Raw genomic sequence first — 25,209 nt, forward strand, 5'->3', positions numbered from 1 at the left:
TCTTTCTATCTATCTATCTATCTATCTTTCTTTCTATCTTTCATTCTTTATTTCTCCCTTCCTCTTTTCTTTCTTTCTTTCTTTCTTTCTTCCTTCCTTCTTTTTTTGTCTTTCTTTCTTTCATTCCTTCTTTCTTTTTTTCTTTGCCCACCCCTCCCCCTCTCTTTCTATATATCGATCATCTTTCTCGCTCTCTTCACTCGTTCTCTTACATTTTCCCTTCCTTTGTGAAATCACTTAGATGCACGCTGTCATGAATACACAATAGTTAGGTTGATGATGTGATGCCTACAACTAACATGCTATGCTTTCAACTCCATTCTTCACTGTTTGAATTCTTTATTGTGTATAAACTCATTTTGGTCTCAAGAGCCATTTATTTTAATTTCATGATATGGTATACCCATGCCATTAAATGTAAAATGTTTGTATGAGTGAATTATGGAAATTAACGGGAACTTAAAGTGAGTGTCCACGCTTTTTTTTCTTACATGTTATTACATGAGAACGCGATGTAGGTATGTGATTGTCCCCCTTTTTAAGAAATACCTTGCACCAATGAATGGCTTACACATTTAATCAGATGTCAATCTAAATTAGTTCTTTCTTGAATATGGATGATTTTATATAATACAAAATAATAAGTGGGATCCTCATCTCATTGCTCAAAGCATATTCATGAAGTCAGACATAGAACTGTTACACCGAAATAATACCAAATTTTAAAATGTCATAATTTTTGTGTACATTGTCCGATTTCGGTGGAATTTTCATTGTTTTGTTACCCTGACTTTACTTCATCTGTTCTTCTATCATAATATTTTTAAACCTGGGATCCCCTTCAACCCTCTTTTACCACTAATCGCCTCTTATTGTAAAATGTCTTTTGTTCAGGGTCACCATTGAAATGAATTATCAAGGGAATTGTGCCAAGTGCTTTGTCTGAAGCGCTTCACAGAATGCTATTATCTGGTAAAACGGATGCTGTTTAAACACATTCCCAAATAACACATTCTAATCCAGCGCCATTCGTATGTATCTCAATTACGCAGAAATAGCAGTATCGATGCAACATAATTGTGTAACTTCTGCCGTCTGTAACTCGCAAACAGTATGAATATTCTTCGTAAATATATCGAATCAATTTTTACGTCGAAAAGGGAATTTGCATGTTGCTTGCTGGTGAGCCGCTCCAGTCGGCGAATGAAAAATAATACATTCACGACTTTGCAAATCCCTTTACAAAATTACGACACGAGATGGCGACATTGCATCTGGTGTGTTGTGAACTCGGAAATAATTATATGCGCTTGACAAGATGGGGAAAATACATTCTGCATTAGGCCTACTACTTTAAAAAAATTCTCTCGGCAAGGTCAAGATCAGGTCATTGGTAACTGCTTGATCAATCCGTTATTTTGGTTGATTTTATTAACATAGGACGAGGTATATTCATTCTAATACAAAATATACAACCAACGTCTCAGGTTCTATTTATTTTGATGGGCCGACTATACAATGTATGCACCTTCTCCACTCCCTGGGGAGCATTCCAACAAGAGTTCCATGACTCGATTGCTAGGCATACTACATAGGCTTTCACATCCAACCGGGTACCCATTTAGCACCTGGGTCGAGAGTGGCAAAGTGTGGATTAACGCCTTGCCAGAGGACGCCAGACCGCGGTGGGATTCGAACACACGACCCTCTGTTTTCAAGGCGAGAGTCAGAACCACTACACCACGGCTCTTCCCCCACAATTTCATCAGGAGACTATTTTACATCGGTTATTATGTCTTGTGATTTTATGTTTATAAATCAGTAGACCTTATAGTACATTTGGATTATTCCATTATTCAATCATAATTCCTAGCAAGTGTTCTACAGGACAGGTAGCTAAGAGAAAACCGCTCTTATGACATGTGACTGACTGCGTCATTATCGTTTCAAAGCAACCACTGTGGAGGTGCCGTAGCCGGGTGGTTTAAGGCGCCTGGCTATACACGGAAAGTCCGGGGTTCGATCCCCGACCGCGGCACCCATGCCCGTGAACAATTTTCTTTTATCCTGCATTAAATATAAATGGAAATGCGCATCATTTGTAACTAGGTGTGCACTTGTTGAAAACATATGATTACATCACGGGAAAAGACCCCAAACCTATTTAAACACACAATCGCCTCGCTGTACTCTGAAAAAAATCTGCAATATGTCACAAGAGATATCTGGTTAATCAAGCAGCAAAAGGGCAATGGATAAAATAAATAGAATTAAATGATGGAGCTGCAATATTTGATTCTATTTATTTCTGCATTCACATCAGTATCAGAATTACAAAATGCATATATACAATATATACAAAGGTAATACATAATTATAACAAAATGACAATAGTCGCATAGTATAAATCTTGTAAATAAATATCACCAAGATATGTTATATATTTTTTCAAAACAAGATTATAAATGAATGCAGGAGACCGCTATCCTGAGCGATTAGGCTTGATGATGATGGAGGCCTCGTAAAAGGCACATAATAGTTCTTCATTGATCAAGTGGGTGCGGTGCAGGTGCGGCAGGGAGCAGTTGACATATTAAGATAAAGTTATATCTCAATTTTAAAAAATAATTATGTTACTTTTGAACTGTACAGCAAATATTTCCATTCATACTGCAATACAACAGCATGCATACTTACTGTATCCATGCCATGATAACTTTTGTAGAACACCGTAGATGGCAGCAAACAATATTTTTTCTCAATGCGTCCATTCGATTACAATGGAGCAAATGAAAGTCATTTGCGCCGACAAAAAAAAAATGTTTAATTTGTTCAATTTTTCATTACAACTGTTTATCACTTCATTCGTCAGCACAGTCATTTTTATTAACGAAGCGACCAAGCAACAAAGCATTCGGAATGATTAGTAAAACAAAATGATAACACAATGATGCTGAAACTTCTTACACTCTTCTGAACAATAATAAACCGGGAAGACCCTATTATAGATATATACAAAAGGAAGACTGCCATTCTTAAAGGGAGATATTGACAAAAATGCATAATGTTGATGCCTTTTCTGACAAGTATTGTACATATCGTACACAACTTACGCAATATGTAAGAAGTGGATTCATAAAATTAATTAGTGTTTTGCAGACCAAAGACAAAGAAATCATACAAAATACGAATTCAAATATGAAATTGAAAAAAAAATCACTGTTGAGAGGCTGATACTGATAGTTGAATAGAAAATACCATAAGGAAATTTGGGACTAACGGAAGGTTTGACGGTGCAAAAATTGTTTCTTTAAGCTGGAAGGCAAACACGTTATTGGGGGAAAATTGGCTGGAAAATCGACGTGGCTCGAACATTCCCCTTCTAATATAGGTGTGTATGAATAAGGATAGAGGGGCGTGCAAAGATAATAGTGAATTGTTGGGGGTGGTGGTGAGCGGGAATCAAGACTGCAATATTAATTTTCAGCAGAACATTGATACACTTTGATTCTTTATTGATAAAATCATACATTTTGCAATTTCGGAAATTATGAATAAAATCGTATTCGGAATCGCCATGCACCATGCAAAATATTTCATGAAGAAAAGCAAAACGAACCTAAAGTATAGGGGCAAGATATATTTTTAATAGCAAATGATTTTGATCTATATGAAATCTATATGTATACACAAATAATAAAAAAACGAATGTGTTTATTTTGCTGTTTTTCACGTGTGTTTTACGCAAAACCCTTTTATTAACCATAATTGATACCGTGTTTATGTGCGATCCCCCTTGGGATTGGGAAATTTGCTCGTTCGTCCGCTCCGCTCACTCGCAACATCGAGGAATATAGTGAACCATTTTCAATCTTAGCCTTCTAAAAAGTTCTGTTTATCTACACCATTGCCTGAAACTAATATAATAACACGGAGAACTGTTGCATTTGATTTCATTCAATGATATTAGAAGAATATACAGTATCCGACATTATCACCATCTTTAGCATTGCTTTTGAATACACTCCCTGTCCAATGGAGTGACTTACATGGAGGATGTAAAATTAGTGTTTATTCAAGACAAATTAACGTTCAATCAAAATCTCGCTCTAAGGACCTGTAACATGTTGTACATTACAAGATCAAATCCATGGTTATCTTATATAATAAACTTTGTTAAAAGAATTGTATCTTGCACTCAACATGCTCAACAAAAGAGTTGCACAAAAGCATTTGTATCTTGTAAAATGTTGTATATATCAGTTACTCTGTGATCAAATAATGGCATCTGCGCATAGTGCTCTGCGATTTAAATCCAATTCGAATCATTTCAAAATTAAGTATGTTTCTTCTAAGACCCTCTACTGTTTATATTTAGTAGAAACTGTATTTAAAAAAATCAAAACGATACGTGGATTACTTACCCAGATCACAGATCTACCAGTGATGGCAGTCCCATGTTCAGATAGTGCTACTTTATCTATGATGTCTAAACGTATTACGATATTTGTAATATTTGTTGATTGAATTTTAACCTGTAGGCCTATGTCTAAAAACATGATTTTCAATTTGATATACCGATTAGTCTCACACATTCATATAAAAAATGCAAGATGGAATTTTACATTTATATTTAAGTTTTATGCGTCTATATAACGGCCAGAATTCTGACTCAATAATAATAATCTTCAATAAATGTGAATTATGACTTATGTCTGCCCCAGTCATGCACAAGCCTAAAACTTGCTTGACATTGTCATGATTGCTTTGTTAAGTATTTGAGTCTGATTCGTAGACCACCACCCCTCGTTCCCATCTGCGCTGACCCCTCCCTCGACCATCTCAATCTCAGCCCTCACCCCATACTACCCTTTCATCCTCCTACTCCTCCGCCGATGCTGGGGGACATCTCTCTCATTCATGTTTTGTGTAAACTGGAATACCCTCTCGCCAGAGTGCGGCCATGTTTACATAGAATAGATTGCTTAATCACGCGAGCTCTATTGGCCTTTTGAATGTAGCGACAGTTAGTCTCCCTTCACACTTGGTATGCAAAATATTCAAATACATTTGCTAAATCCTTGGCCAAATCCTAGCAATGGCCTATCTATGCGTTGTGACATGCACCTGTAACCCAAGCTACGTATGAAAGTTAGAAATTTATGCAGAGGTTCGAGCCCCAGTCACGTCTTTCGGATAGTGATGTTAAAGGTTGGTCTCATATGTAAATAATCATGTGATTGATACACGCTGATAAAACTCAATTAAACACACACACACACGCATACGCCTAACTCTATCAATGTGTGGTTGTTTTGCAGACAAATAGCAACACAGCAAGAAAGCTTAAGGAGGGCGCTAGACCGCGCCGTCTTCCAGCGCACTGAATAGCTCATTGCAACTCCTCAACGCATATTGAGGTCTTAGAAGCAAACTACGCCGTGACCGAGCTTAACATTCGACAATTCCTTATCAAAATGATTTCACTTTTTCCCCGCAAGGCATTTGAGAATATGGCTAATTAAATCACCTGATCATAAGAGTGCTATTATATTCAGAAGAGGCAGTCTCTCGATACCTGAGAAGTGATTTTTTATTCCTATATGTATCTTAAAGTGAACAATATGTAAAATAACTAATTATGAGAATAATAGTTTCCGTATTTTAAGTTGTCTCTTTATCATTTTATAAAGAGAGTTCCTCTTACACTCTTCACCCACTTTTACTCTCTCTCTCTCTCTCTCTCTTCCTCCCTCTATGATTCTTCGCACCCCGACCCCATCGTATTCACATCCAATCACCCACTCGTCAGGTCTGAAATTTACATAGCCGTAAAGTAATATTTCTACAATGTGATATCCATCCACTTATGTGATCTTCGATACGAGTTTTCGATAGCATTTACTGCGTTACCCCTCTATAGATGTTTACTCTAATGCAAGCAATATACCCCCTCAACGGACAAACGGAGACAGTCAATTCGAACTTACCATCCCTATCTTTGCCACAAGTCGGAGAAAGCATATCTAGACTTTTTTTAACTGATGGGTATTGTTAAAACAATAAACATCACTTTTAGATCGCATTTATGATTAAAAAATATAAGAGTGAACAGCAAAAACTGTCGTGTTGATATATTATTGGGTAGAAGGGAACATGCATCTTTGCTCGGTATTTTTTGTTTACCCCATATTGGGCTAAATGCCTGTTTTAAGGGTATATTTTCGGGTAAATTTTAACGAAACATTGCGTAAAATGTACAAAATATTTGGTAGGGCGTATCTTTTTAACCAAGCAACATGCATGTTTCCATTTTATTAAGTATTGGGTAAACCCTATTAGAGTGTACGGGTGTTATTACAATAGCTTCGATTGTTACTTTAACTTAGATTTGGTTGTTACTTTAACACTGGTTGGTGCAATGTCCAATAATTAGCATGGAGTAATTTTAACACCAAAGGTTATGGTCCTTTAAGGACATCAACTGGTGTCAGTTTACAAAACCTGTTTTTATTTATAGTGTATGAATTTAAAATTTAAATGTGAATTTATTTTAGGATTTTAGCAAAACTTCAACCTGACTCTGAAGTTATTGGTTGTGATGCTTTGCATATCGAATTAAAAGTTTCTAAAAAAGCGGACCAATTCATAAAACTTGATGTGATAACAAATTTGCAATGCACTTTTTAGCTACTGAAATCATTCAATTTGATTGGCGCCGATAGTGAGCATTTTACACACTAAGAAATGTTTGAACCCTAAGGAAGCACTTGTACCAACCTTTAGGGGTGTAATCTTGCACCCTAAGTGGCAAAAGGTGAGAAAAAAATGCACCTTTCTATCATTTAATGCACCAAGAAATGCTCGCTCGCACCCTAATAGGTGCAAATATGAACCTGTTAAAGTGCATAGTACTTGACATTAAAAAAGGTTCAAATTTGAACCTTTATCACATTATTCAATTTCGCACCCTATAGGGTACTTAAAGTGATTGGTTAACATTGGTTTGACTTTTAAAAAATCTGAGCTAGAAGGTCACACTTGTCATGCTTGTCACCTGTGTCTGTGATATCTACAAAAATGAAGCCCAGAAAAAATTGCATTCAAAAATGATTATTTAGTGCTTTAAAAATTGAAATATAAAGTGACCGGAAACAACATCTTAATTTCATCCCATACACTTATGTGTAGTATTTAGGCGTCTATAAGACACCTATTTAAAAAATCAGTGTTTGCCTTGTAGTTTTAGCTTTTCATTTTCAATAATGGTTGTTTCAGGTTTTATTAGTTCTAATGCATGCACTTGGACACATGTTTCATCTTGGTTTGCGAATTTTTTAAATCGACTGCTCACAAAGTTAAACAATACCTTTAACATAGCTAAATGCACCCTCAAATGAGCATAATTACACTCATTAGCACCCCTTTGGATGCATCTATCGTACCAACCCGGAGGGTTCAAATTTGATCCCCTATTTCGTAGTGTGTAGAAAATATGAAAAGTGCATTTTTAATTATAACGAGAGTTTGTGAAACGGGGCACAGATCGAGTAAGACAATGTAAATGAAGATAAACATAAAAACCTACCTTTATGGGACATCTTGAGATTGAGTGGGGATTCCATTAGGGTGATCATGTGACTGTCTGTTCCTTAGCAACACCACGCGGGGAACTCTGTCAATCAGTCACGTGACCTGATGAGGTTTGTCCTCAAACGACGTAACTGCATCCAGGGAATGACCGATCTGGGTAGGAAAAAATGAGAAAAATAGGTAACCTAAAGTTTGCAGAGAAGAACGTAAGCTGTGCTGTCATAAGGGCATATATCCTATCATCTACATGTATAATAAACATATTTTAGTGTGTAAAATCTAAAAAGAATTGAAAAATAATAAAATTTTAAAGGAGGTGACGGAGAATTAATGTGACAATTTTTTTTGTATTTCCTTCATAAAAAAATCCGCTGGAAGTGCAAGTTCATTCCCCATAATACACTGCCGTGTTAAAACAAACATGGCTTTATGCAGCAAAGAAGGTGGTAGTGGTAACTGCCAACAGGATCTGACAATTTACTTTATCATTGCGAAAGCAAAGGGTGCAAAATTAATTAACTGCTTTATTTTATTTATTTATTTATTTATTTATTTATTCATTCATTCACTCACTCATTCATTCATTCATTCGTTTATTTTTTTTTATTTATTCATTTAATTATTTAATTACTTCGTTTTATTTATACAGGGTAACCCCATCAGTAGTCTTGTACTGTTTTCCAGGGGGCCCTGTAAACAAATATTTAAAATATAACAAACAAACAAATTACATAAGGGAATAACAAAACAGAAAATCCAATATAATCGTACGTAAATACATGGATAAAAAGATGATGGTACATGTTGATTAACGGGTACAATGTAGCCTATATCGTGGGGTTCTTATTCCCTACATTATGTAGAGAATAAGCACCCTTTTCAATTTAAAACCTCGAAATTTAGAATTAACTAAAAAAATATATACAACAACATGGTGATAAATGCGGTCGCTACGCATAAAGACTTTTATGAAAACTGGGCGTTGTGGCGTGCGCCTGTAATCCAAGCTATGGGGAAGTTACAAATTGATGCAGAGGTTCGAGGTTCGAGCCCTGGTCACGTCTTTCGGATGGTGACGTTAAAGGTAGGTCCCAGACGTAAATAATCATATCTGATTGATACACGTCTGACAAAACTCAAACACACACCCTCGCTTCCAATAGTTTCGAACATTTATACTACACTCCCGCCCACCCCTCGGAAAAACAATAATGTGTACGGACCTCTCACCTTGTACAAAACTCAGTTCATCAGCTAATGTTGACATTACTTCCAAAAAGATTATTTCTTTGTATACTTATACCCTCATTATCTCGATGAAAATGTTAGATATGAAAAAAAACTTTATTGTCTGTTGTTCTGACAATTGGTATTACTGATAAAATTGCTCGTAGTTTTCGTACAGTACAGTCTGTATATACAGATGAACAAATAAAATGATTAGCGGACTCATCATGCTCATAGTTCATTCAGCATGTTCAGGGAACTGTAGTTAAACTACCCCCCCCCCCCAAAAAAAAAAAAAGAAATGACTAGAGAATTAGAGCATAAATATCGCTGAAAATACAAATGGTTTCTGTTTCTGTTTTTGTTAATGGTAACTCATGTAGGAACACGGCAGGAAAGCGTTTTGCTGGTAAACGCCAAGCTGGTATATAATAAATTAACTCGGAAACATTTTACGTCCAGGTTAATCAGTGGCCGACGTTATACTGGTCATACTTCACACCCCTAATGCCCCCGTACTTGCCTACATGTTACAATTACACATATCTAAATTATCCTATGCAAATAAACGATGAACCATGAAGCCAAAATTATTTTATTTACAAGATTTCATAGGAAAACATGATATAGTTTGTCTGAGTGAGACTAGATGTTTTGTGTTTCTTATCTTTCGCTCTTCTCCTGATGACCTGTGTTCATCTCATACGGGGTTTTGTTTCATAAAGACTTTTATGAAAACAAATTGACAATCAGCCAATCAGATTGAAGGTTTTTAGTAGCTTTTAACAGTTATTGCAAATTTGTTATCACAACAGGTTTTATGAAAATGGGCCCAAGACTCACAGTACAGGAAGACTTGCTACGACAAGGTGAGGAAGATGGTCATCAGGGGTCCGTTGCAGAAAGAGTTGCGTTTAAACGCAAGTCAAAAAAACAATCGCAAATAATAATAATATGTCCATTTATATAGCGCAGTTACTATGTGCATATACTCAACTGCGCTTTGATACTTGGTATCATATTATTACCCCGGCTGTAGCTGAGCCGCCATATTAATAGGCGCTAAAGCATTCAAGGAAAAATCATACCGGGTACCCATTCACCTCACCTGGGTCGAGTGCAGCACAATGTGGATAAATTTCTTGCTGAAGGAAATTACGCCTTGGCTGGGATTCGAACCCACGACCCTCTGTTTCAAAGTCCGGAGACTAATCCACTGGGCCACAACGCTCCACAAATCCCAAATGCGCGCTGTTGATTGGTTGAAAATCAAGTTGCGCGGGATTTGTAGAGTTGCGATTGATTGCAATTCTTTCTGCAACGGGCCCCAAGACTTAGTCTAGACGTCATCAGATACAATCAGATGAATAAGGACGAGGTCAACATGTGGTCAATCATCAGATAACCTTTGACCCCAGTTACCGCTCAAAACAGCCACAAACTCAGCTGTATAGTAAAGCTGTTTAAAGTGGCACGAGCATAATGTATTCAAAATACATTATAATGAATTAATATTGAACACAATCAATCAAGACCACATTCAATCAAAACTTTAATATTCGATTAAATTTTCAAACATTCATAATGAGAACACAAGAACAAAACTATACCCAGATAGAAATAAACGTCAGTGGTGCATCAGCAAATACATGTTAATATAGAAAATGTTCATTGTTATTAAAATCAACAATGAGGAATTATGGATGAAAATATAAGAATGGAAATTGTGCTTGTTGAAACGCACAAACACAAGTAAAATTGATCATTACAAATATATCATTTTCAAAGCGAAGTACATGGCCTGGCATTACATAACCTAAAAAAGGCTAGCAATTAAGCCGATACAAACTAAAGAAAACTTTTTGAGATTTCAGGTAAATGTAATGAGACAGCACAATTCACGGCCAAATGTAAAAGCAAATTAATTGTAAATATCAATTTAATATTCAAAGGTAATATGTTACTTGCATTTTTTCCGATTTGTTTTAAAGCCACTGCGGAGACTCATTATATGACATTTAATATTTTATCTTTATTATCAGATTTTGAGGAAATTTTCACCGTTTTCTGCTCGGTTGATTCAACTCTATTTATTATAAGATTTTTACTTTCAACCCGAAGTACCCCTTTAAGAAGACCTAAAATGGAAATAGGCCAGTGGCGTACCTAGGATTTTCCAAGGGGGGGGGGGCAAATTCGTCCTCCAAACAAAGAAGCAAAAAAAAAGGTCTTCAACCACAAATAAAGAATTTCGTACCAGAAAAAAAAATGACAAGCGAAAAAAAGGTCTTCAAGTTCAAAGGAGCGGGCCACTTGTGGCTCAGGGGGGCAGGGATACGTCCCTTGCATGGGTTGTGACTCGTCAGGGGGGGGGGCAGTCTGCCCCCCTGTAGGTACGCTAATGAAATAGGCAATATACTCACTTTGAATATGATGATCTCTAAAATGCCTCGTGACAATTTCATCCAAAGTCACCCCACTTTACCCCAATAAAGAGCGCTGACAGATGTTTCTTTTAAAAGTTTTCCCTTATCTTAGCAGCTTATGAATTTGTTTAGAGGCAACGACCAAGAGAGAAAATAGAAGGTCGCATTTTTGCCCCTGCATAGAATAAAAATCACCCGAGGCTAAACTCTTCGTTATTAGCATTACGCGATTTTCATAGATTTTTTACCAAAGATTCGAGAGGGAAAAAAATCCAAAGACTCCGACTCTGCATCAAATTTCAAACAGAAATACTCTATCTGAAGTCGTGGTTTTGTTTCTCTGGAAATATATATATAAGTCAGGACAGCAATGAAAAAAACAGTCATATGCGAATTTTCATTATCTACCATGCACCATGTAGTGATCATTATTTAGTGAGAAACTTCAATGGTAATTTCCAGTTTTGCTTTTTTAGGAAAAAGAAAAAAATATAGTAGAAGGGAAACGAGTTATGTAGGCGTATTATTCTTTATTATATCGTGTTTGAATAATAAGTATTGTACTGAATAGATATCATATCACCTTAGGACTATTTACGGAAACGAGAGAAAATAACACGTTAATTATTATCATGATTTGAATTCAAGATTACCGGGAATTCACATTTTATTTACTCACAAATTATACTTTATTAAATAAATGAAATAACCAAAGAGGGGCAAAATCATTCTGAAAGTAAAACAAACTAAACGAATTATGAAAAAAAATTGTTGATAACCGCATCAGGGTGATGTAGAAACTGCGAGGCCGTGACGGAGGAGGGTGTTAGGATGGGGGTAACTCTGGAACAAGGGACTTAGAAAAGTAGTACTCAGGGGACGGAAATACGAACATTTTTTTCGAAAAATGTAATACAAGCAAGTGAGCGAAGCGACCGAGTTAGAGCCGCCCTTGCATTCTTACATTGGATTCTGAAGGATGTGGTGCATATAGTCCTACTTTGGCTGGAAGTTTGTTTGATCGATCCCCCGGCTACAAATGGGGGGGGGGGGGGCGATCCCGCTCTCCATTCGACCCCCGCGCCCAAAAGGAAAAATAAATATAGCTGTGGAATACTCATTGTTTAATTGCATTAATATCGACTTGGTTGATTTTTGTATCAATACCATTTGAGAAAAAGCGGAAATTAAATCGGATTGTCTTTATTCATCATTATGTTAAATTATATTTCAGGATATAGTCTATTATTGTACTACAATCTGAATGAAAATTATAAAGTAATCTAATCCAATAACGAAAATAAAACCTGAAACATCAATTTGCCGTAGTTCTCTGTGAAGTTTTTTTGTGTTAATGTGTATTAACTATAACACGCTTACTTGGATATCTACTTCAAGCATAATTAACGCTGCATTGAACCTCGTAATTATTGCTTAAAATAGGAGATTACATCTAACAAGTGGAATATTGCCGAGGATAAGATTAATCATATGCTTCATCAATCATGATGATCGCATAACGATGCATCTGTGCTGAATTGGTAAAAAAAGGTATACGATATTGCAGCCAAATCTGAGTTTTAGGGTGTGAATATGTGTGTGTTTTGCTTTTCCTCTCTTTATCTCTATTTGTTTTAGTTTTGTCTGTTTGTTTGTGTCTAGTGTCGTCTTCTGATTGGAAGGGGGAGAGGAAGTGAGCATTTGTTAAAAAAATAAGTCCACATTCACTCATTCAATTATATCTGATCCCGTTTATCAACTCTCTACGGTATATTCGTCTATATTGCAAACTCGTCCACTCATCACATGGTCTACCTTCATTTAGTCTAATACCATACCGTCCATCAATACCATCAATACAACCATTTGGTCCAATCATCTTTTTGTCTAATTACCAGTTCGTATATGACCATTTCGTCTCATTACCAGTTGGTCTAATACCCATGTTCGTTTTATTCATTTTGCCCAATTAACACTAAGTTCAATTATACCAAATGGTATATGGACTACATGGCTATTGGACAAACTGGGTATTAGACGAAATGGTGAGTGGACGAAATGGCAATTAGACCACGTGAATAGTGGACTGATAGTAGACCAATTTGTAGTAGATGAGTCGGCAATTGGACGAATTAGCATTATACCAATCAGAAATAAACCCTAACTACTACCAGGGACGTGAGTATAGCAGTAACGGTCGATGCTAAACTCACGACGTTTTGAGGCATTTTTTTAATGGGCCAGGCATTGCCAGTGGGGTAAAATTTTTGAATTGCTGCCAGCGAGCGAAGCGAGTGAGCAGAAATTCTGATCTTCTTGATACAAAATTATAAACTTCTGATAACCCTATATTTTTTTACATAATATACATAAAATTATATATTTTACCTTTTTTTTTTTGGGGGGGGGGTCCATTCCCTTGAGCTCCCCACCTCATCTCTACGCGTGCGCTTCATAGTAGTAATTATTCATTTAGAACGAAAATAAAAATTCAATATGGTGGTGACGATTCCAGGCTACCATACAAATCACTCGAACTGTCTTTTCGATTAGGGCAACTATAATGCCATCGTTTCCTTTCATATTCCCCGAATTATCTCCGACTTCTGCCGGTCTAAAAACACAGGCCATTGTCCTCAAAGTACGGAAGTCTGTTTGGGGATGCAATGGGCCTGTCTTCATTTAATTTGTTTTCGATTTTACATGTTAGATCTCTCTGTGTGAACAGTTGAGGACTTCCTCACTTGTAAGGCTGCGTAATTGCGCCTTCGTAAGTGGATGTGTTTAGACTTTTCAAGAAAGTAGACACATCTCTTAAGAAGCTATAATATGAATGGTGTATTGTTGTTGAGCATTGCTACATCTGTTTACGACAAATTAAAACGAAGAAAAATTGGGTGCCGATACGAACCCTAGATAATTTATTTGAATTGACAATAGATTCAATAAAATGAGTCATCCTCTACTAGGCTCGATGCATATACTTTTCGAGGCACCGGTTGCTTAACAATTTGTCATCAACATGATAAAAAAACAGGGGTTTCACATCCCCCACCCACTTTCATTAAGGGCAAGAACGAAAAAAAGTACCATCTTTTCGTAATTTATTGCGCGGTACCGCCCCCTAGCTCCCCTCCCGTAGACAGTTTTAAAGCCGCTCCTTGGCCCCTACAAAAGTTCAATGTACTTGATGTGTGTCTTTAAAGCAGTATCATTTAAGTTCTTTCATTGAAACTGATTTTCATAGTCTACATGTGAAGGTATTTTTCATTAAGATCAGTAGAATAAACATGATAAAATGGGATCATTACAAAAATCTTTGAAAAATTGCAAGCGATCTCATGCTTTTGGAGTATCTTTTCGACTCTTCTAACTCGCAACGGAAGTGCCTTGCCCATGTAGCTATTAAATTAGAAAAAAAAATCAATTCTTTATTTCTTTTTTCTTAATTGGTGACTCAAGAAAGCTAAGGAGAAAGGGGAAGTTGAGGGCAGTTATAACATTTCTGCAGATTTCCTTCTTTATACCAATTACTTCCGGTGTCAAACAAGTCAACCAAGTCCAGTATCCACGTGTGTTTTAAGTTATACACGCGACGAAGTCTACGTTCCAGAACTTTATTCAACAGCAATAAAAACAACAATACAGCTGACATAATAATGATAAAAGTACTATTTTTGTTAAATACGTTGGATGGACAACGACCGATCAGCGGTACAAGAATAGCAGGAAGTCACTTTAATTAATTAATTGATTAATTAATTAATTAACACTTTGATGAAATGATGGGGCCTCTTTGCACTAATAGGAAAATTCAACAAATCGAACGTCAATTAAGAATGTATGAACACTAACATATAAGCTCGCATGGAGCCAGAAGTAAACTTTCAATAATTTAAAATAAAAAAAAGATCTGACTATTCTGTCAAGCATCGTTTCTATGAATATATCATCATAATTTCGTTATCTCTTACCATGCCCATGGTCTGACTGACCTTTTTTTCTGGGCGGACTAGACATTTTATTTGGAGTAGTGTTACACTTACAGCTATCAGCAATCTACGTTAAAAATAAATCATAACGTACAACGTCTAATTTGCAAAAGATATAACAAATATTTGAGACATATTTTACTATAGTAGAAAAGGCTACTTCTATTCTTTTTTTTGTTTTGAAGTAGTATTTATTAAAACATTCAGTTCAAAATCATACATACAATAGTATATTAACAAAACATTGTTCACAAAGTCAAATAAATAATTATTCATAATACAAAAAAGAATTGTACACACAAAAAAATACAGAATATGACATTCGAGTCATCAAGAACAAAATAGTTATAACAAAAGAATTTATAGCGACGCAATTGAACTGAATGAGTAAACGAAGTATCATTTTTACAGACCGGATCATGTCCGATTCTTTTCGGTTAATCATGATATTTTTTCATTGTGCTCGAACCATTTTCGTTTTAAATCAAATATTAAGATCCTATATATAAATCCTTATGAACTTGTTTAGGGGCAACGATCAAAAGAAAAAAAAATAGAAGAAGGTCGCCTTTATGTCCCTGCATGGTCAAAGTTCTCGAGTGATAACGGGAGGAAATGGTGCAAACGGGTCTGAACATCAAAGACTACAGACGAGACAAAAGGTGTATGAACGGGATATTACAAAGGTGATCCGGTCTGTAAAAATGATACTGCACTTTTAATTATTTCAAGATGCTCAGGTAAAAATACGAAAAAACACTTCCATGACCTAAATATTTTGTTTGACCACAGAAGGAAAGGCGTTCATTTTGTAGGTGTACTTTCATTCCTTCACTAGAACTTTTTCAGACCTTTTTGGAAAAATAACAGTCCTTTGTACTTTTTTTCACTCGCAAAGATAAAGAGTGTTTAGTATTCGATTAGAATAAACAAATAAGTAGGTCCTATCCCGTTCAGCTAAAGTTTTATAGGTCATCATCGAGCGCTTTGTAATTTGAAAGCAATCTCAAATTAATTGATAATATTAACCAATATTAAATAAATCAACCTTTCTATATGGCAAAAAAAATCACATGTTTACAAACTCAATCTCTAAGACTGGGCAATTTGACGCTTGTGATCTTGGCCGTCAAGCAATTTAGAGCATTTTGGGATTTCACATGTATTCACGAAATGTTGCGTAATTTCGGAACCGCGTATCCAGGCGTCGTAAAGTTGCGCACGACTTGAAAGAAAAAGGCTATGGAACGACGCGTCGTAAGATTTTCGCGTACTCAAGACGAATCGCGCAAAATGTCAGGGGGTGTGGGCTGAATCAGTCGTCAGCCTCCCCCTCCCCGTCTTAAGGGGTTGGTCACTGAACACGTTTCAAGGATATTGCCAGGAGGATTCACTCATCCAATCTTGACAAAGAGAGCGACATCACTTGATGCTATTAAAACCGACCTTGTTCATGCTGTCAGCCAATCTTGCTACACATCTGTTCCATTTGTTAACAAGCCATGCTTTCCATTCTTTCTAATTTATTTCATGTTTCACGAAAATGCCCGTCACACCTATGAAACCGACCGAATATATGTCATTGGGGATGACGTAATGGATTTGATCGGTCTGGAGTCGGTTTCGTTGGTGTGACTTTAACCGAAACCGACTCCACACCGACCGATTATGTCATTGGGGATGACGTAATGGATTTGATCTGTCTGGAGTCGGTCTCGTTGGTGTGACTAAGGACGATGAGAAGATTGCATCGATCAATCTCAAGTAATATGGAAATCCAACAGCGTCATATTTTTTTTCTACAGGAATGTGCGGACTGTCCTTGGCAAACAAAGAGAAGCGCCCTCACTTTTCAAGAAAGCAATGAATGTATGAATAAACAGCATATCTAGAAAATATTTTGAACAAAAATGTATGTTAGATGTTGACGTTGCTGGCTTTCCATAGATGTGGATGATCGGATCAATCGTAACTCTTCTTAAGACGGGGCCTGGACTGCAGTCGTTCTCGTTGATGTGACAAGGACATGATAAAAAGATTGCATCGATTCATACAAGAGTTACGACTGATATGATCAACCTCAAGTATATGGAAATCCATGTTTGTCATGTTTTTTTTCAATAGGGATTTGCACAATGTGTTTTGAAAGCAAAGAGAAGCAGATTGAATTGACAAGAAAACGGTGAGTGTATGAATATACATCATATCTAGAAAATATTTTGAACATGTATTTTAGATGTTGATATTGCTGGCTTTCCATACTTGTGGTTGATCGGATCATGGACCTATTTTGTGACAGGTCCATGATCGGATCAATCGTAACTCTTCTTAAGACGGGGCCATGGAGTCGGTTTCGTTGATGTGACACAAGCATGATGAGATGATTGCAACTGTGCAGTAAAATAATACGATGGTTTTCGATAAAAATGACCAATCAAGGACATCTTTGCATGGGCATTCTGTTCGTAGCACCGCAAAGGAACAAATCAGAGTCGCTCTTTCATATTTCCAATTGTTAGAGAGAGAGAGAGAGAGAATCACCATCCATTTCGTCTTGTTAGATAAACATAATACTGGCATAAAACAATGATTTCTTGTGTCGTTTTTTATAATATATTTTTATAAGTTTTTTTCTCAGATATTTGTGAGTCACGCCCCATCTGGTACGATACAGTGTCTTTGAATAATATCATATGATGTGCATACTGTATAAGAGTTTAAGCATGGACCTGTTTTAGTAGGTCCATGGTTTAAGTAATTTGTTCGAATTATTTTTACAATTGTTACTTTGTATGAATTTCATTTGAGAGAAAAACAATAAAACATCTTTTTTTAAAAAATTAACTTTCCTGTATTAGTATACTGTATACATTGTTGCATACCACGCAGCCATGATGGAAAGCACACAATATCACGCATTGTTATCACAGTGTGTTCACACAAAGGAATATGGGAAAAAATTATTCACACACAGTTAAAATGTTCAAATTCAACAGTGTGAAGATATGTTCACACTGTGGACACCTCGGCAGTTTGACTGCTCACAACGTGTTCACATGGTCACCAGGTAGCCATTCACCTCAACAGGGTCGAGTGCAGCACAATGTGGAAAAATTTCTTGCCGAAGGAAAACACGCTATGACTAGGATTCGAACCCACGACCGTTTTTTTTAAGGTGAGAGAAGAGAACCACTAGACCATAACGAGCCCAAGATAGATCTGGACAAACATAAGAGCGGATCGACAATGCCAGTAACCCGAAGATATCGTTTCTACTAAAATATAATTAAATTGTATACGAATCTAATCAAACCTATTTTGGCTAAGGAATATTGGAAATATCTGCAGATATTCCTTGGAGGTATATGATCTTTCCCTCAAAGAATATGACCTAATTAAATCACATAAAGTCATCTAGAACAGTAGAATTCTACAACCTCTATAGACTTTTACCCCAAGATTCAATAAAGCAATCATTATAATCTAATAATCAGAGATTAAAACGCTGGAATGTTGCAAGAAAAACTCAATTCCATAATTGGTTAAAGGGGAAGTTCACCCTGAAGAAAATTTTCTGTAAAAATAGCAGAAAAAATAATCAAAAATAACGGTGAAGGTTTGAGGAAAATTCATTGAAGATTAAGAAAGTTATTAGAATTTTAGGTTTTGGATTTGTGACGTCATAAACGAGCAGCTGCCCCATATGTTATGTAATATAAAATGCATAAATTTTACTTTTTTATTGGTTCGTGATGACCTATATGTATTAATAGAAACGGGTGATATGTCTATTGTTACACTGAAGGTATACAATAAAAACCATTTTTCCCGGGAAAATTACATTTAATCGATTCATTTTTACCACTCGATCAATATGTAGGAAAGTTGCATGCATAATTATGACGTCACAAATCGAAGAATTAAAATTATAATAATCTTTTTATTCTTTGATGGATTTTTCTCAAACCCTCGGCAATAATTCTTATAATTTTTCTGCTATTTTTCATATAAACTTTTTGTCAGGGTAAACTTATCATTACGGAGGCAATGATCATGATGATATTGCAGAATAATGGATTTTTTAATGGAAAGGAGTGTTTTGAGTGCTGGCTTCTACAGTGTAATTGGCATATAAATACAAGAGCGCGTCACCAAAGAACTGGGCGTTGTGGCGTGCGCCTGTAATCTAAGCTATGTGGGAAAGTTACAGATTGATGCAGAGGTTCGAGCCCTGTTTACTTCTTTCGGATGGTGACGTTAAAGGTCGGTCCAGGCGTAAATAATCATATCTGATTGATACACGTCTGACAAAACTCAAATACACACACACAAACCAACACACCCACAAGCGCGCGATACACGCACACTGCTAACGCGTCTCCTTCAAAGGGTAAATTGCCAATTCGTCTACTGCCAACTCGTCCACTCACAACATGGTCTAGCTTCATTTAGTCTAATGCCATTCCGTTCATCAACATTTCGTTTTACAACCATTGTCTAATCACCGTATCGTCTATGACTGTCAAAGTTCGCCCCTGCGCGCGTTTAATCGCATTCCAGTACTAGTGTCCTACACTATTATTAGAATTCGATGCGTCCAAGCGTACAATTATTCGGTGTCGCTACGTCAGGGTGAGCATTTATCGCGCCACGTATGCAGAATGCTAAAAAGCCGTGTACAGGAAAGGCCGTACGTGTGTGTGCAGGGCAAGTGAGACCTGGGCGTGGTGTAGTGGGAAGTGAGGTAAAGAGGCTATGGAGATTTTTGGTCAGAATCTAATGTTTTCCCATTTATTTAGCCGTCAGAACCAAGTCACTTCAAGGACCACGCCAACGCTGTTCTGCAGGGTTTTTATACTTTAATTTCGCCGAGATAAACGTAAGTTGAACTGGCCTATCATTTAATCTATATCATGTACATGAATTTGCTGTTAAAAGGTTGGATGCATTTATCCTGAATGGTAACTTAAATGCTCATTTGTTATTTAAACACGCCAGGATTTTCGAAAACTTATCAGTCCTGTAATTTTTGTCCAAATGTGCCGAATGAGGTGTATTACTGACTGTTAGAGTGTGACGTACGTAATAATATTACTACTAATAATCATGATAATAGGCATTTAATTAGCGCCATTTATCTAGAAATATTCTATTCCGTGGCACGTTGTGGAACGTAGGACAAATATTGATTACTTCTGTCATAAAAACCCATAATATGGGATATTTAGTTTCCTATGTATCAGTGGATTGAGTATGAAGTATGTATACCACATTGATTGTGATTCTTTGTTGTAAATTTTTTTTTTATTTTTTTTTTTTAGAGAAATCAATTCAAGAAGTATATATTTTTTTTCTTAACTGACAGATAAAAGGATTATAGAATATTTATGTAAAAGAAGAATTAACAAAACAGTAATTCCCATTTCCACAGTCTCATTCCTTGGTAAGCCTGTGATACTAGGCCGCCATTTGTGGAACCAGTTCCGTCTGCATGATGAATGACTGGAGGAAATCTTCCTCGGATCTGCGAGTGAGATAATTCGACCACCCCTTGACATGCGTGAAGACGTCTTAGTCCACAATTTGCTTGACAAGATCGACGTCATGCTTACAGCTCAAAGATAATTACAGTATATTGAATCATCTACAGACTGCTAACCTGTATGTATTTATCGCGAATGTGACTCTTTAATTCTTTTTTTTTATCATCGAGGATTGGATCATACTTAAAAAAATTGTATTTTATATTTTCCTTGCTATACAAAAAAATTGCAACAAACTCCACAGGTCATATGTTTGAATCATTTGTAATCGCTGTGAATGGAAAACCTTGTTTAAAGGTGAACCTTAAATTTTGTATGGAACCATTCTGAATTATCGAGATTTGTTAGTTTGTTTGTTTTGATCAAATTCACCAGGTATATTCTATTATTAATCCAAAGAGTAATAAAGATGGTAAATGATTTTACCTGGTTCATAATCATTTAACAAATCTACAGACTTATTTAATATGTGTTTGCATTTTCCGAGACTAGTGGTGACAATTTGGCGACCACGAAGGGACCTCTATTTTTCAAATTACATGTCAACCACTGGTAGTGAATGTTTTTTTTTGGTCATACAACTTGTTAGATATTCTTCAGTATATTTACGACGTTTGCTTTGTTATACATGAACGTTTTGTATGTGGTATAATAAGACAATGTTTTGAAATTTTCTTGGTGTAGGACATAGTGGATTAGTAGATAGTGCGGAGCTGGCGAAAACTTGGTTCGAGTGGCGGCTTGGTTCAGGAACGGCGGTAAGTGTGAATCCTAATTATTAGGGTAGTTTAGATTTCAAAATGGAAATCGAAAAACTCGCTAGCATCGGTGAATCTCTTGGCCTGAGGGGTACGGAGTTGCGATCTTTTATAGAAGGAGAGCAAAAACGGGCACGAGAAGAGCGCATGCTCGATCGTGAGAGAGTGAAGGAGGAACAAGAGTTGGTTAGGTTGCAAATGGAGCTAGAGCGTTCGAGAGGTGATAGAAGTGAGGAAACACTGAATGAAAGTAGAGCGCATGTACGAGCACCAAAATTGCCTACATTCAGCGAGGATAGGGATAATCTCGATACGTATCTTAGCAGATTTGAGCGATACGCATCGGCGCAATCCTGGCCACAGACGTCATGGGCGACTAATCTGAGCGCGCTTTTGACAGGCAAGGCATTAGACACTTATAGTAGACTAAGCGATACTGAAGCGTTAGATTACGATACCCTAAAGAGGGCGCTCTTGAAGAGATATGATATTACTAGTGAAGAGTATAGGAAAAAATTGCGATCAGCAAGGCCGGACTCCGGAGAAAGTGCGAGCCAATTTGTTTATCGAATGAGGGTTTATCTCAAGAAATGGTTAATATTAGCCGGATATCAGGAAAATTCAGATAGTCTGAAGGAATTAGTTCTCATAGAACAGTTTTATGACAGTTGTTCAAGAGAAATGGCGATGTTCATAAAAGAGCGCAAGCCTCGTAGCTTGGATGAGCTTTCAGAGATAGCGGATCGCTTTATAGAAGCTCGGGGTGGGTGGCGTTTAACCAATGTAAGTCACAAACCTCGAATTGAGAACTCACGTCCTGACTTTCATTCTAAGACAACAGGTACACCAGAGGCGAGGAAGCTGCCGCCGTCCCAGGACAAACAGTCTAACCGACCGAGGCGAGAAGGGTGTTACGTCTGTGGTAGCAAAGGACATTTCGCTCGGAACTGCAATGAGAGGAGACAGGGAAGGCTTGCTGCAGGCATGGTAGAGATGACAGAACCTCAAGGGTCATCGGGACGCAGCTACGCTGGTCTGGGACCACAGCCCCTGATGTCATCGTATGGGACGGCCGAAATGCAGACTAGGGCAGAGGAAGAGAGAGGGGATCACCACACTGAGGAGAGTAAATTCACTCTGGATATAGGTGAGGCAGCATGTCTGTTAATTGATTCATGTATCTCGTGCATTGAAGCAGGCAGGGCAAACCGGTCTCAGGAGCAAGATTTACCGGTGGTGAGTGTGGCATGTGAGGCAAGTTCTGTGCGTTCAATGCCAGTTGTCCGAGGTCTGGTTAATGGGGTTTTAGTGGAAACTCTCCGAGATAGTGGATGCACAGCTGCCCTGGTAAAAGAGAAGTTAGTAAAACCTGATCAAATGACCGGGAAAAAGCGACTGTGCCTATTGATTGATAGGACGGTTAGGAGATTTCCACTTGCACGTATCTATGTAGATACCCCCTACTTTACTGGGGAATTGGAAGTTCTGTGTGTTAGTAATCCAATTTACCCTTTTATTTTAGGCAACTTAGATGGAGTTAGAAATGCTAGCGATCCCGACTTAGATTGGAAACCCCCAGAGCAAGGGACCATACCTTATGCATTGGCAGCAGAGACCAGGCAACAAGCCAGAGAGAGATGGAAACCTATAAAAGGACTGAAAGTACCTGGTCAGTTGATCGAGGTAACTCCAGATGGATTTAGGAAAGCACAGGAAGCTGACCAGACATTGGACAAGATTAGACAACGGGTTGCGGCTAATGAGGTCAAGGTAAGCCGTAATGGGAATAAGTCTTCGTTCAAGATGCTGAATGGTGTGCTCTACCGTGAATTTCAAGACTCAAGGGCAGCAGCAGATGTCAATACTCAGCTAATAGTTCCGCAGCCTTTACGGAAACAGGTTCTCAAACTGGCCCATGAGTCAGTCATGGGTGGACACTTAGGAGCGAGCAAGACGGGTGACCGGATCTTGGCAAATTTCTTCTGGCCGGGGATGCACCACGATGTAAAATTGTTCTGCAGGTCATGCGATTCTTGCCAGCGTTCTTTTCCCAAAGGGGAAGGTGACAAAGGTGCCCCTCGGCTCAACACCGCTAATCGATGAGCCGTTTCACCGCGTCGCAGTAGACATAGTGGGCCCGATTGCTCCAATCTCGTCAAAGGGAAATCGATATATCCTCACACTCGTAGATTATGCGACGCGGTATCCAGAGGCAGTGCCCCTTAGGAATATTGATACGTCCACAGTAGCGGAGGCATTGTTGAGTATTTTTTCACGAGTGGGGTTTCCTAAAGAAATGCTCACTGACAGGGGCTCACAGTTCACCTCTGGTGTCATGAAGGAGGTTTCTCGTCTACTGTCTCTAAGGCATATCATGACTACCCCCTACCATCCTCAATGTAATGGTCTCGTAGAAAAGTTCAATGGTACACTGAAGAGGATGCTAGTGAAGATGTGCGAAGAATGCCCCAAAGACTGGGACCGGTACATCGATTCTTTGCTGTTTGCATACCGGGAGACACCCCAATCTAGCACCGGCTTCGCACCTTTTGAGCTCTTATACGGACGGGTGGTCAGGGGACCACTGATGATACTACGCGAGTTATGGACAAAGGACTTTGAACATCCGGAAACCAAGAGTACCTACCAATTCGTTTTGGATCTAAAGGAGAAGATGGAAAAGACCTGCGAGATTGCTCAACGAGAATTACACAAATCACACGAGAAGTACCGGAAGAGCTACAACAGAAAAGCAAAGAAACGCTCATTTAAAGTTGGTGATGAGGTACTGGTTCTTCTTCCGACTGACCATAACAAACTTCTCATGCACTGGAAGGGTCCCTTCCGCATTGTCCAGACCCAAGGACCCTTTGATTACAGAGTTGATCTAGGCAAGAGAGTGGCAACCCTCCATGCCAACCTCCTCAAGCAGTATCTAAGACGTGAAGCTGAGGAACCAGAGCAGACGAATGCGGCTGTGGTGGACTTGGTTGCGACCTCAGTTATTGAGGACGAGGATGACTCAGAGGTTGCTGGGAACGACAACGGCAAAGGTACTAGCAAGATTATATCCTCGCCTAGCCCTCTTCTACACCTTCCTAGTTTGCACAGAACGCAAACATACTCAGATGTTCAGGTATCCAAGGAACTTTCTGATGAGCAGCACAGACAAGTGTCCTCCCTTCTGCGAGAATTTGATGACATACTCACTGATGTCCCAAGTCTCAGTACAGCTGGACATCATGACATCCAGCTCATTCATGACGTGCCAGTGAAAAGCCGACCCTATCCACTGCCTCATGCTAAAAGGCAAACCGTCAAAGATGAGATAAGGGAGATGATGGCTCTCGGAGTGATTGAACCATCCTGCTCTCCTTACGCTTCTCCAATTGTCTTGATAAGCAAAAAGGATGGTAGTATTAGGTTTTGTTGCGATTTTAGGAAGATAAACGCCATCACTGTTCCAGATGCAGAGCCCATTCCGGACCAGGAGGAAATATTCGCCAAACTTGCAAACGACAACTTCTTTACAAAGGTCGATCTCACAAAGGGGTATTGGCAAGTGCCGCTAACGGAGCAGGCAAAGCCAATAACTGCCTTTGTAACCCCCGATGGACTTTATCAGTTTACGTCCATGCCATTCGGGTTGATGAATGCACCCGCCAGCTTC

At 37.9% G+C, this 25,209-nt stretch overlaps 1 protein-coding gene across 1 annotated transcript; it reads left to right on the plus strand.

Moving 5' to 3' along the window:
- Positions 1-19,755: 19,755 nt before the first annotated feature.
- Positions 19,756-23,642, plus strand: LOC121421270. Its single transcript, XM_041615931.1, has 2 exons — positions 19,756-20,117; positions 20,670-23,642. Exon 2 carries the CDS (start codon positions 21,582-21,584, stop codon positions 23,640-23,642), a length of 2,061 nt encoding a protein of 686 aa, XP_041471865.1. The 5' UTR covers positions 19,756-20,117; positions 20,670-21,581.
- The last annotated feature ends 1,567 nt before the right edge of the window (positions 23,643-25,209 follow it).

Source organism: Lytechinus variegatus, chromosome 9 (genome assembly GCF_018143015.1).
Source record: "Lytechinus variegatus isolate NC3 chromosome 9, Lvar_3.0, whole genome shotgun sequence".
NCBI lineage: Eukaryota > Metazoa > Echinodermata > Echinoidea > Temnopleuroida > Toxopneustidae > Lytechinus > Lytechinus variegatus.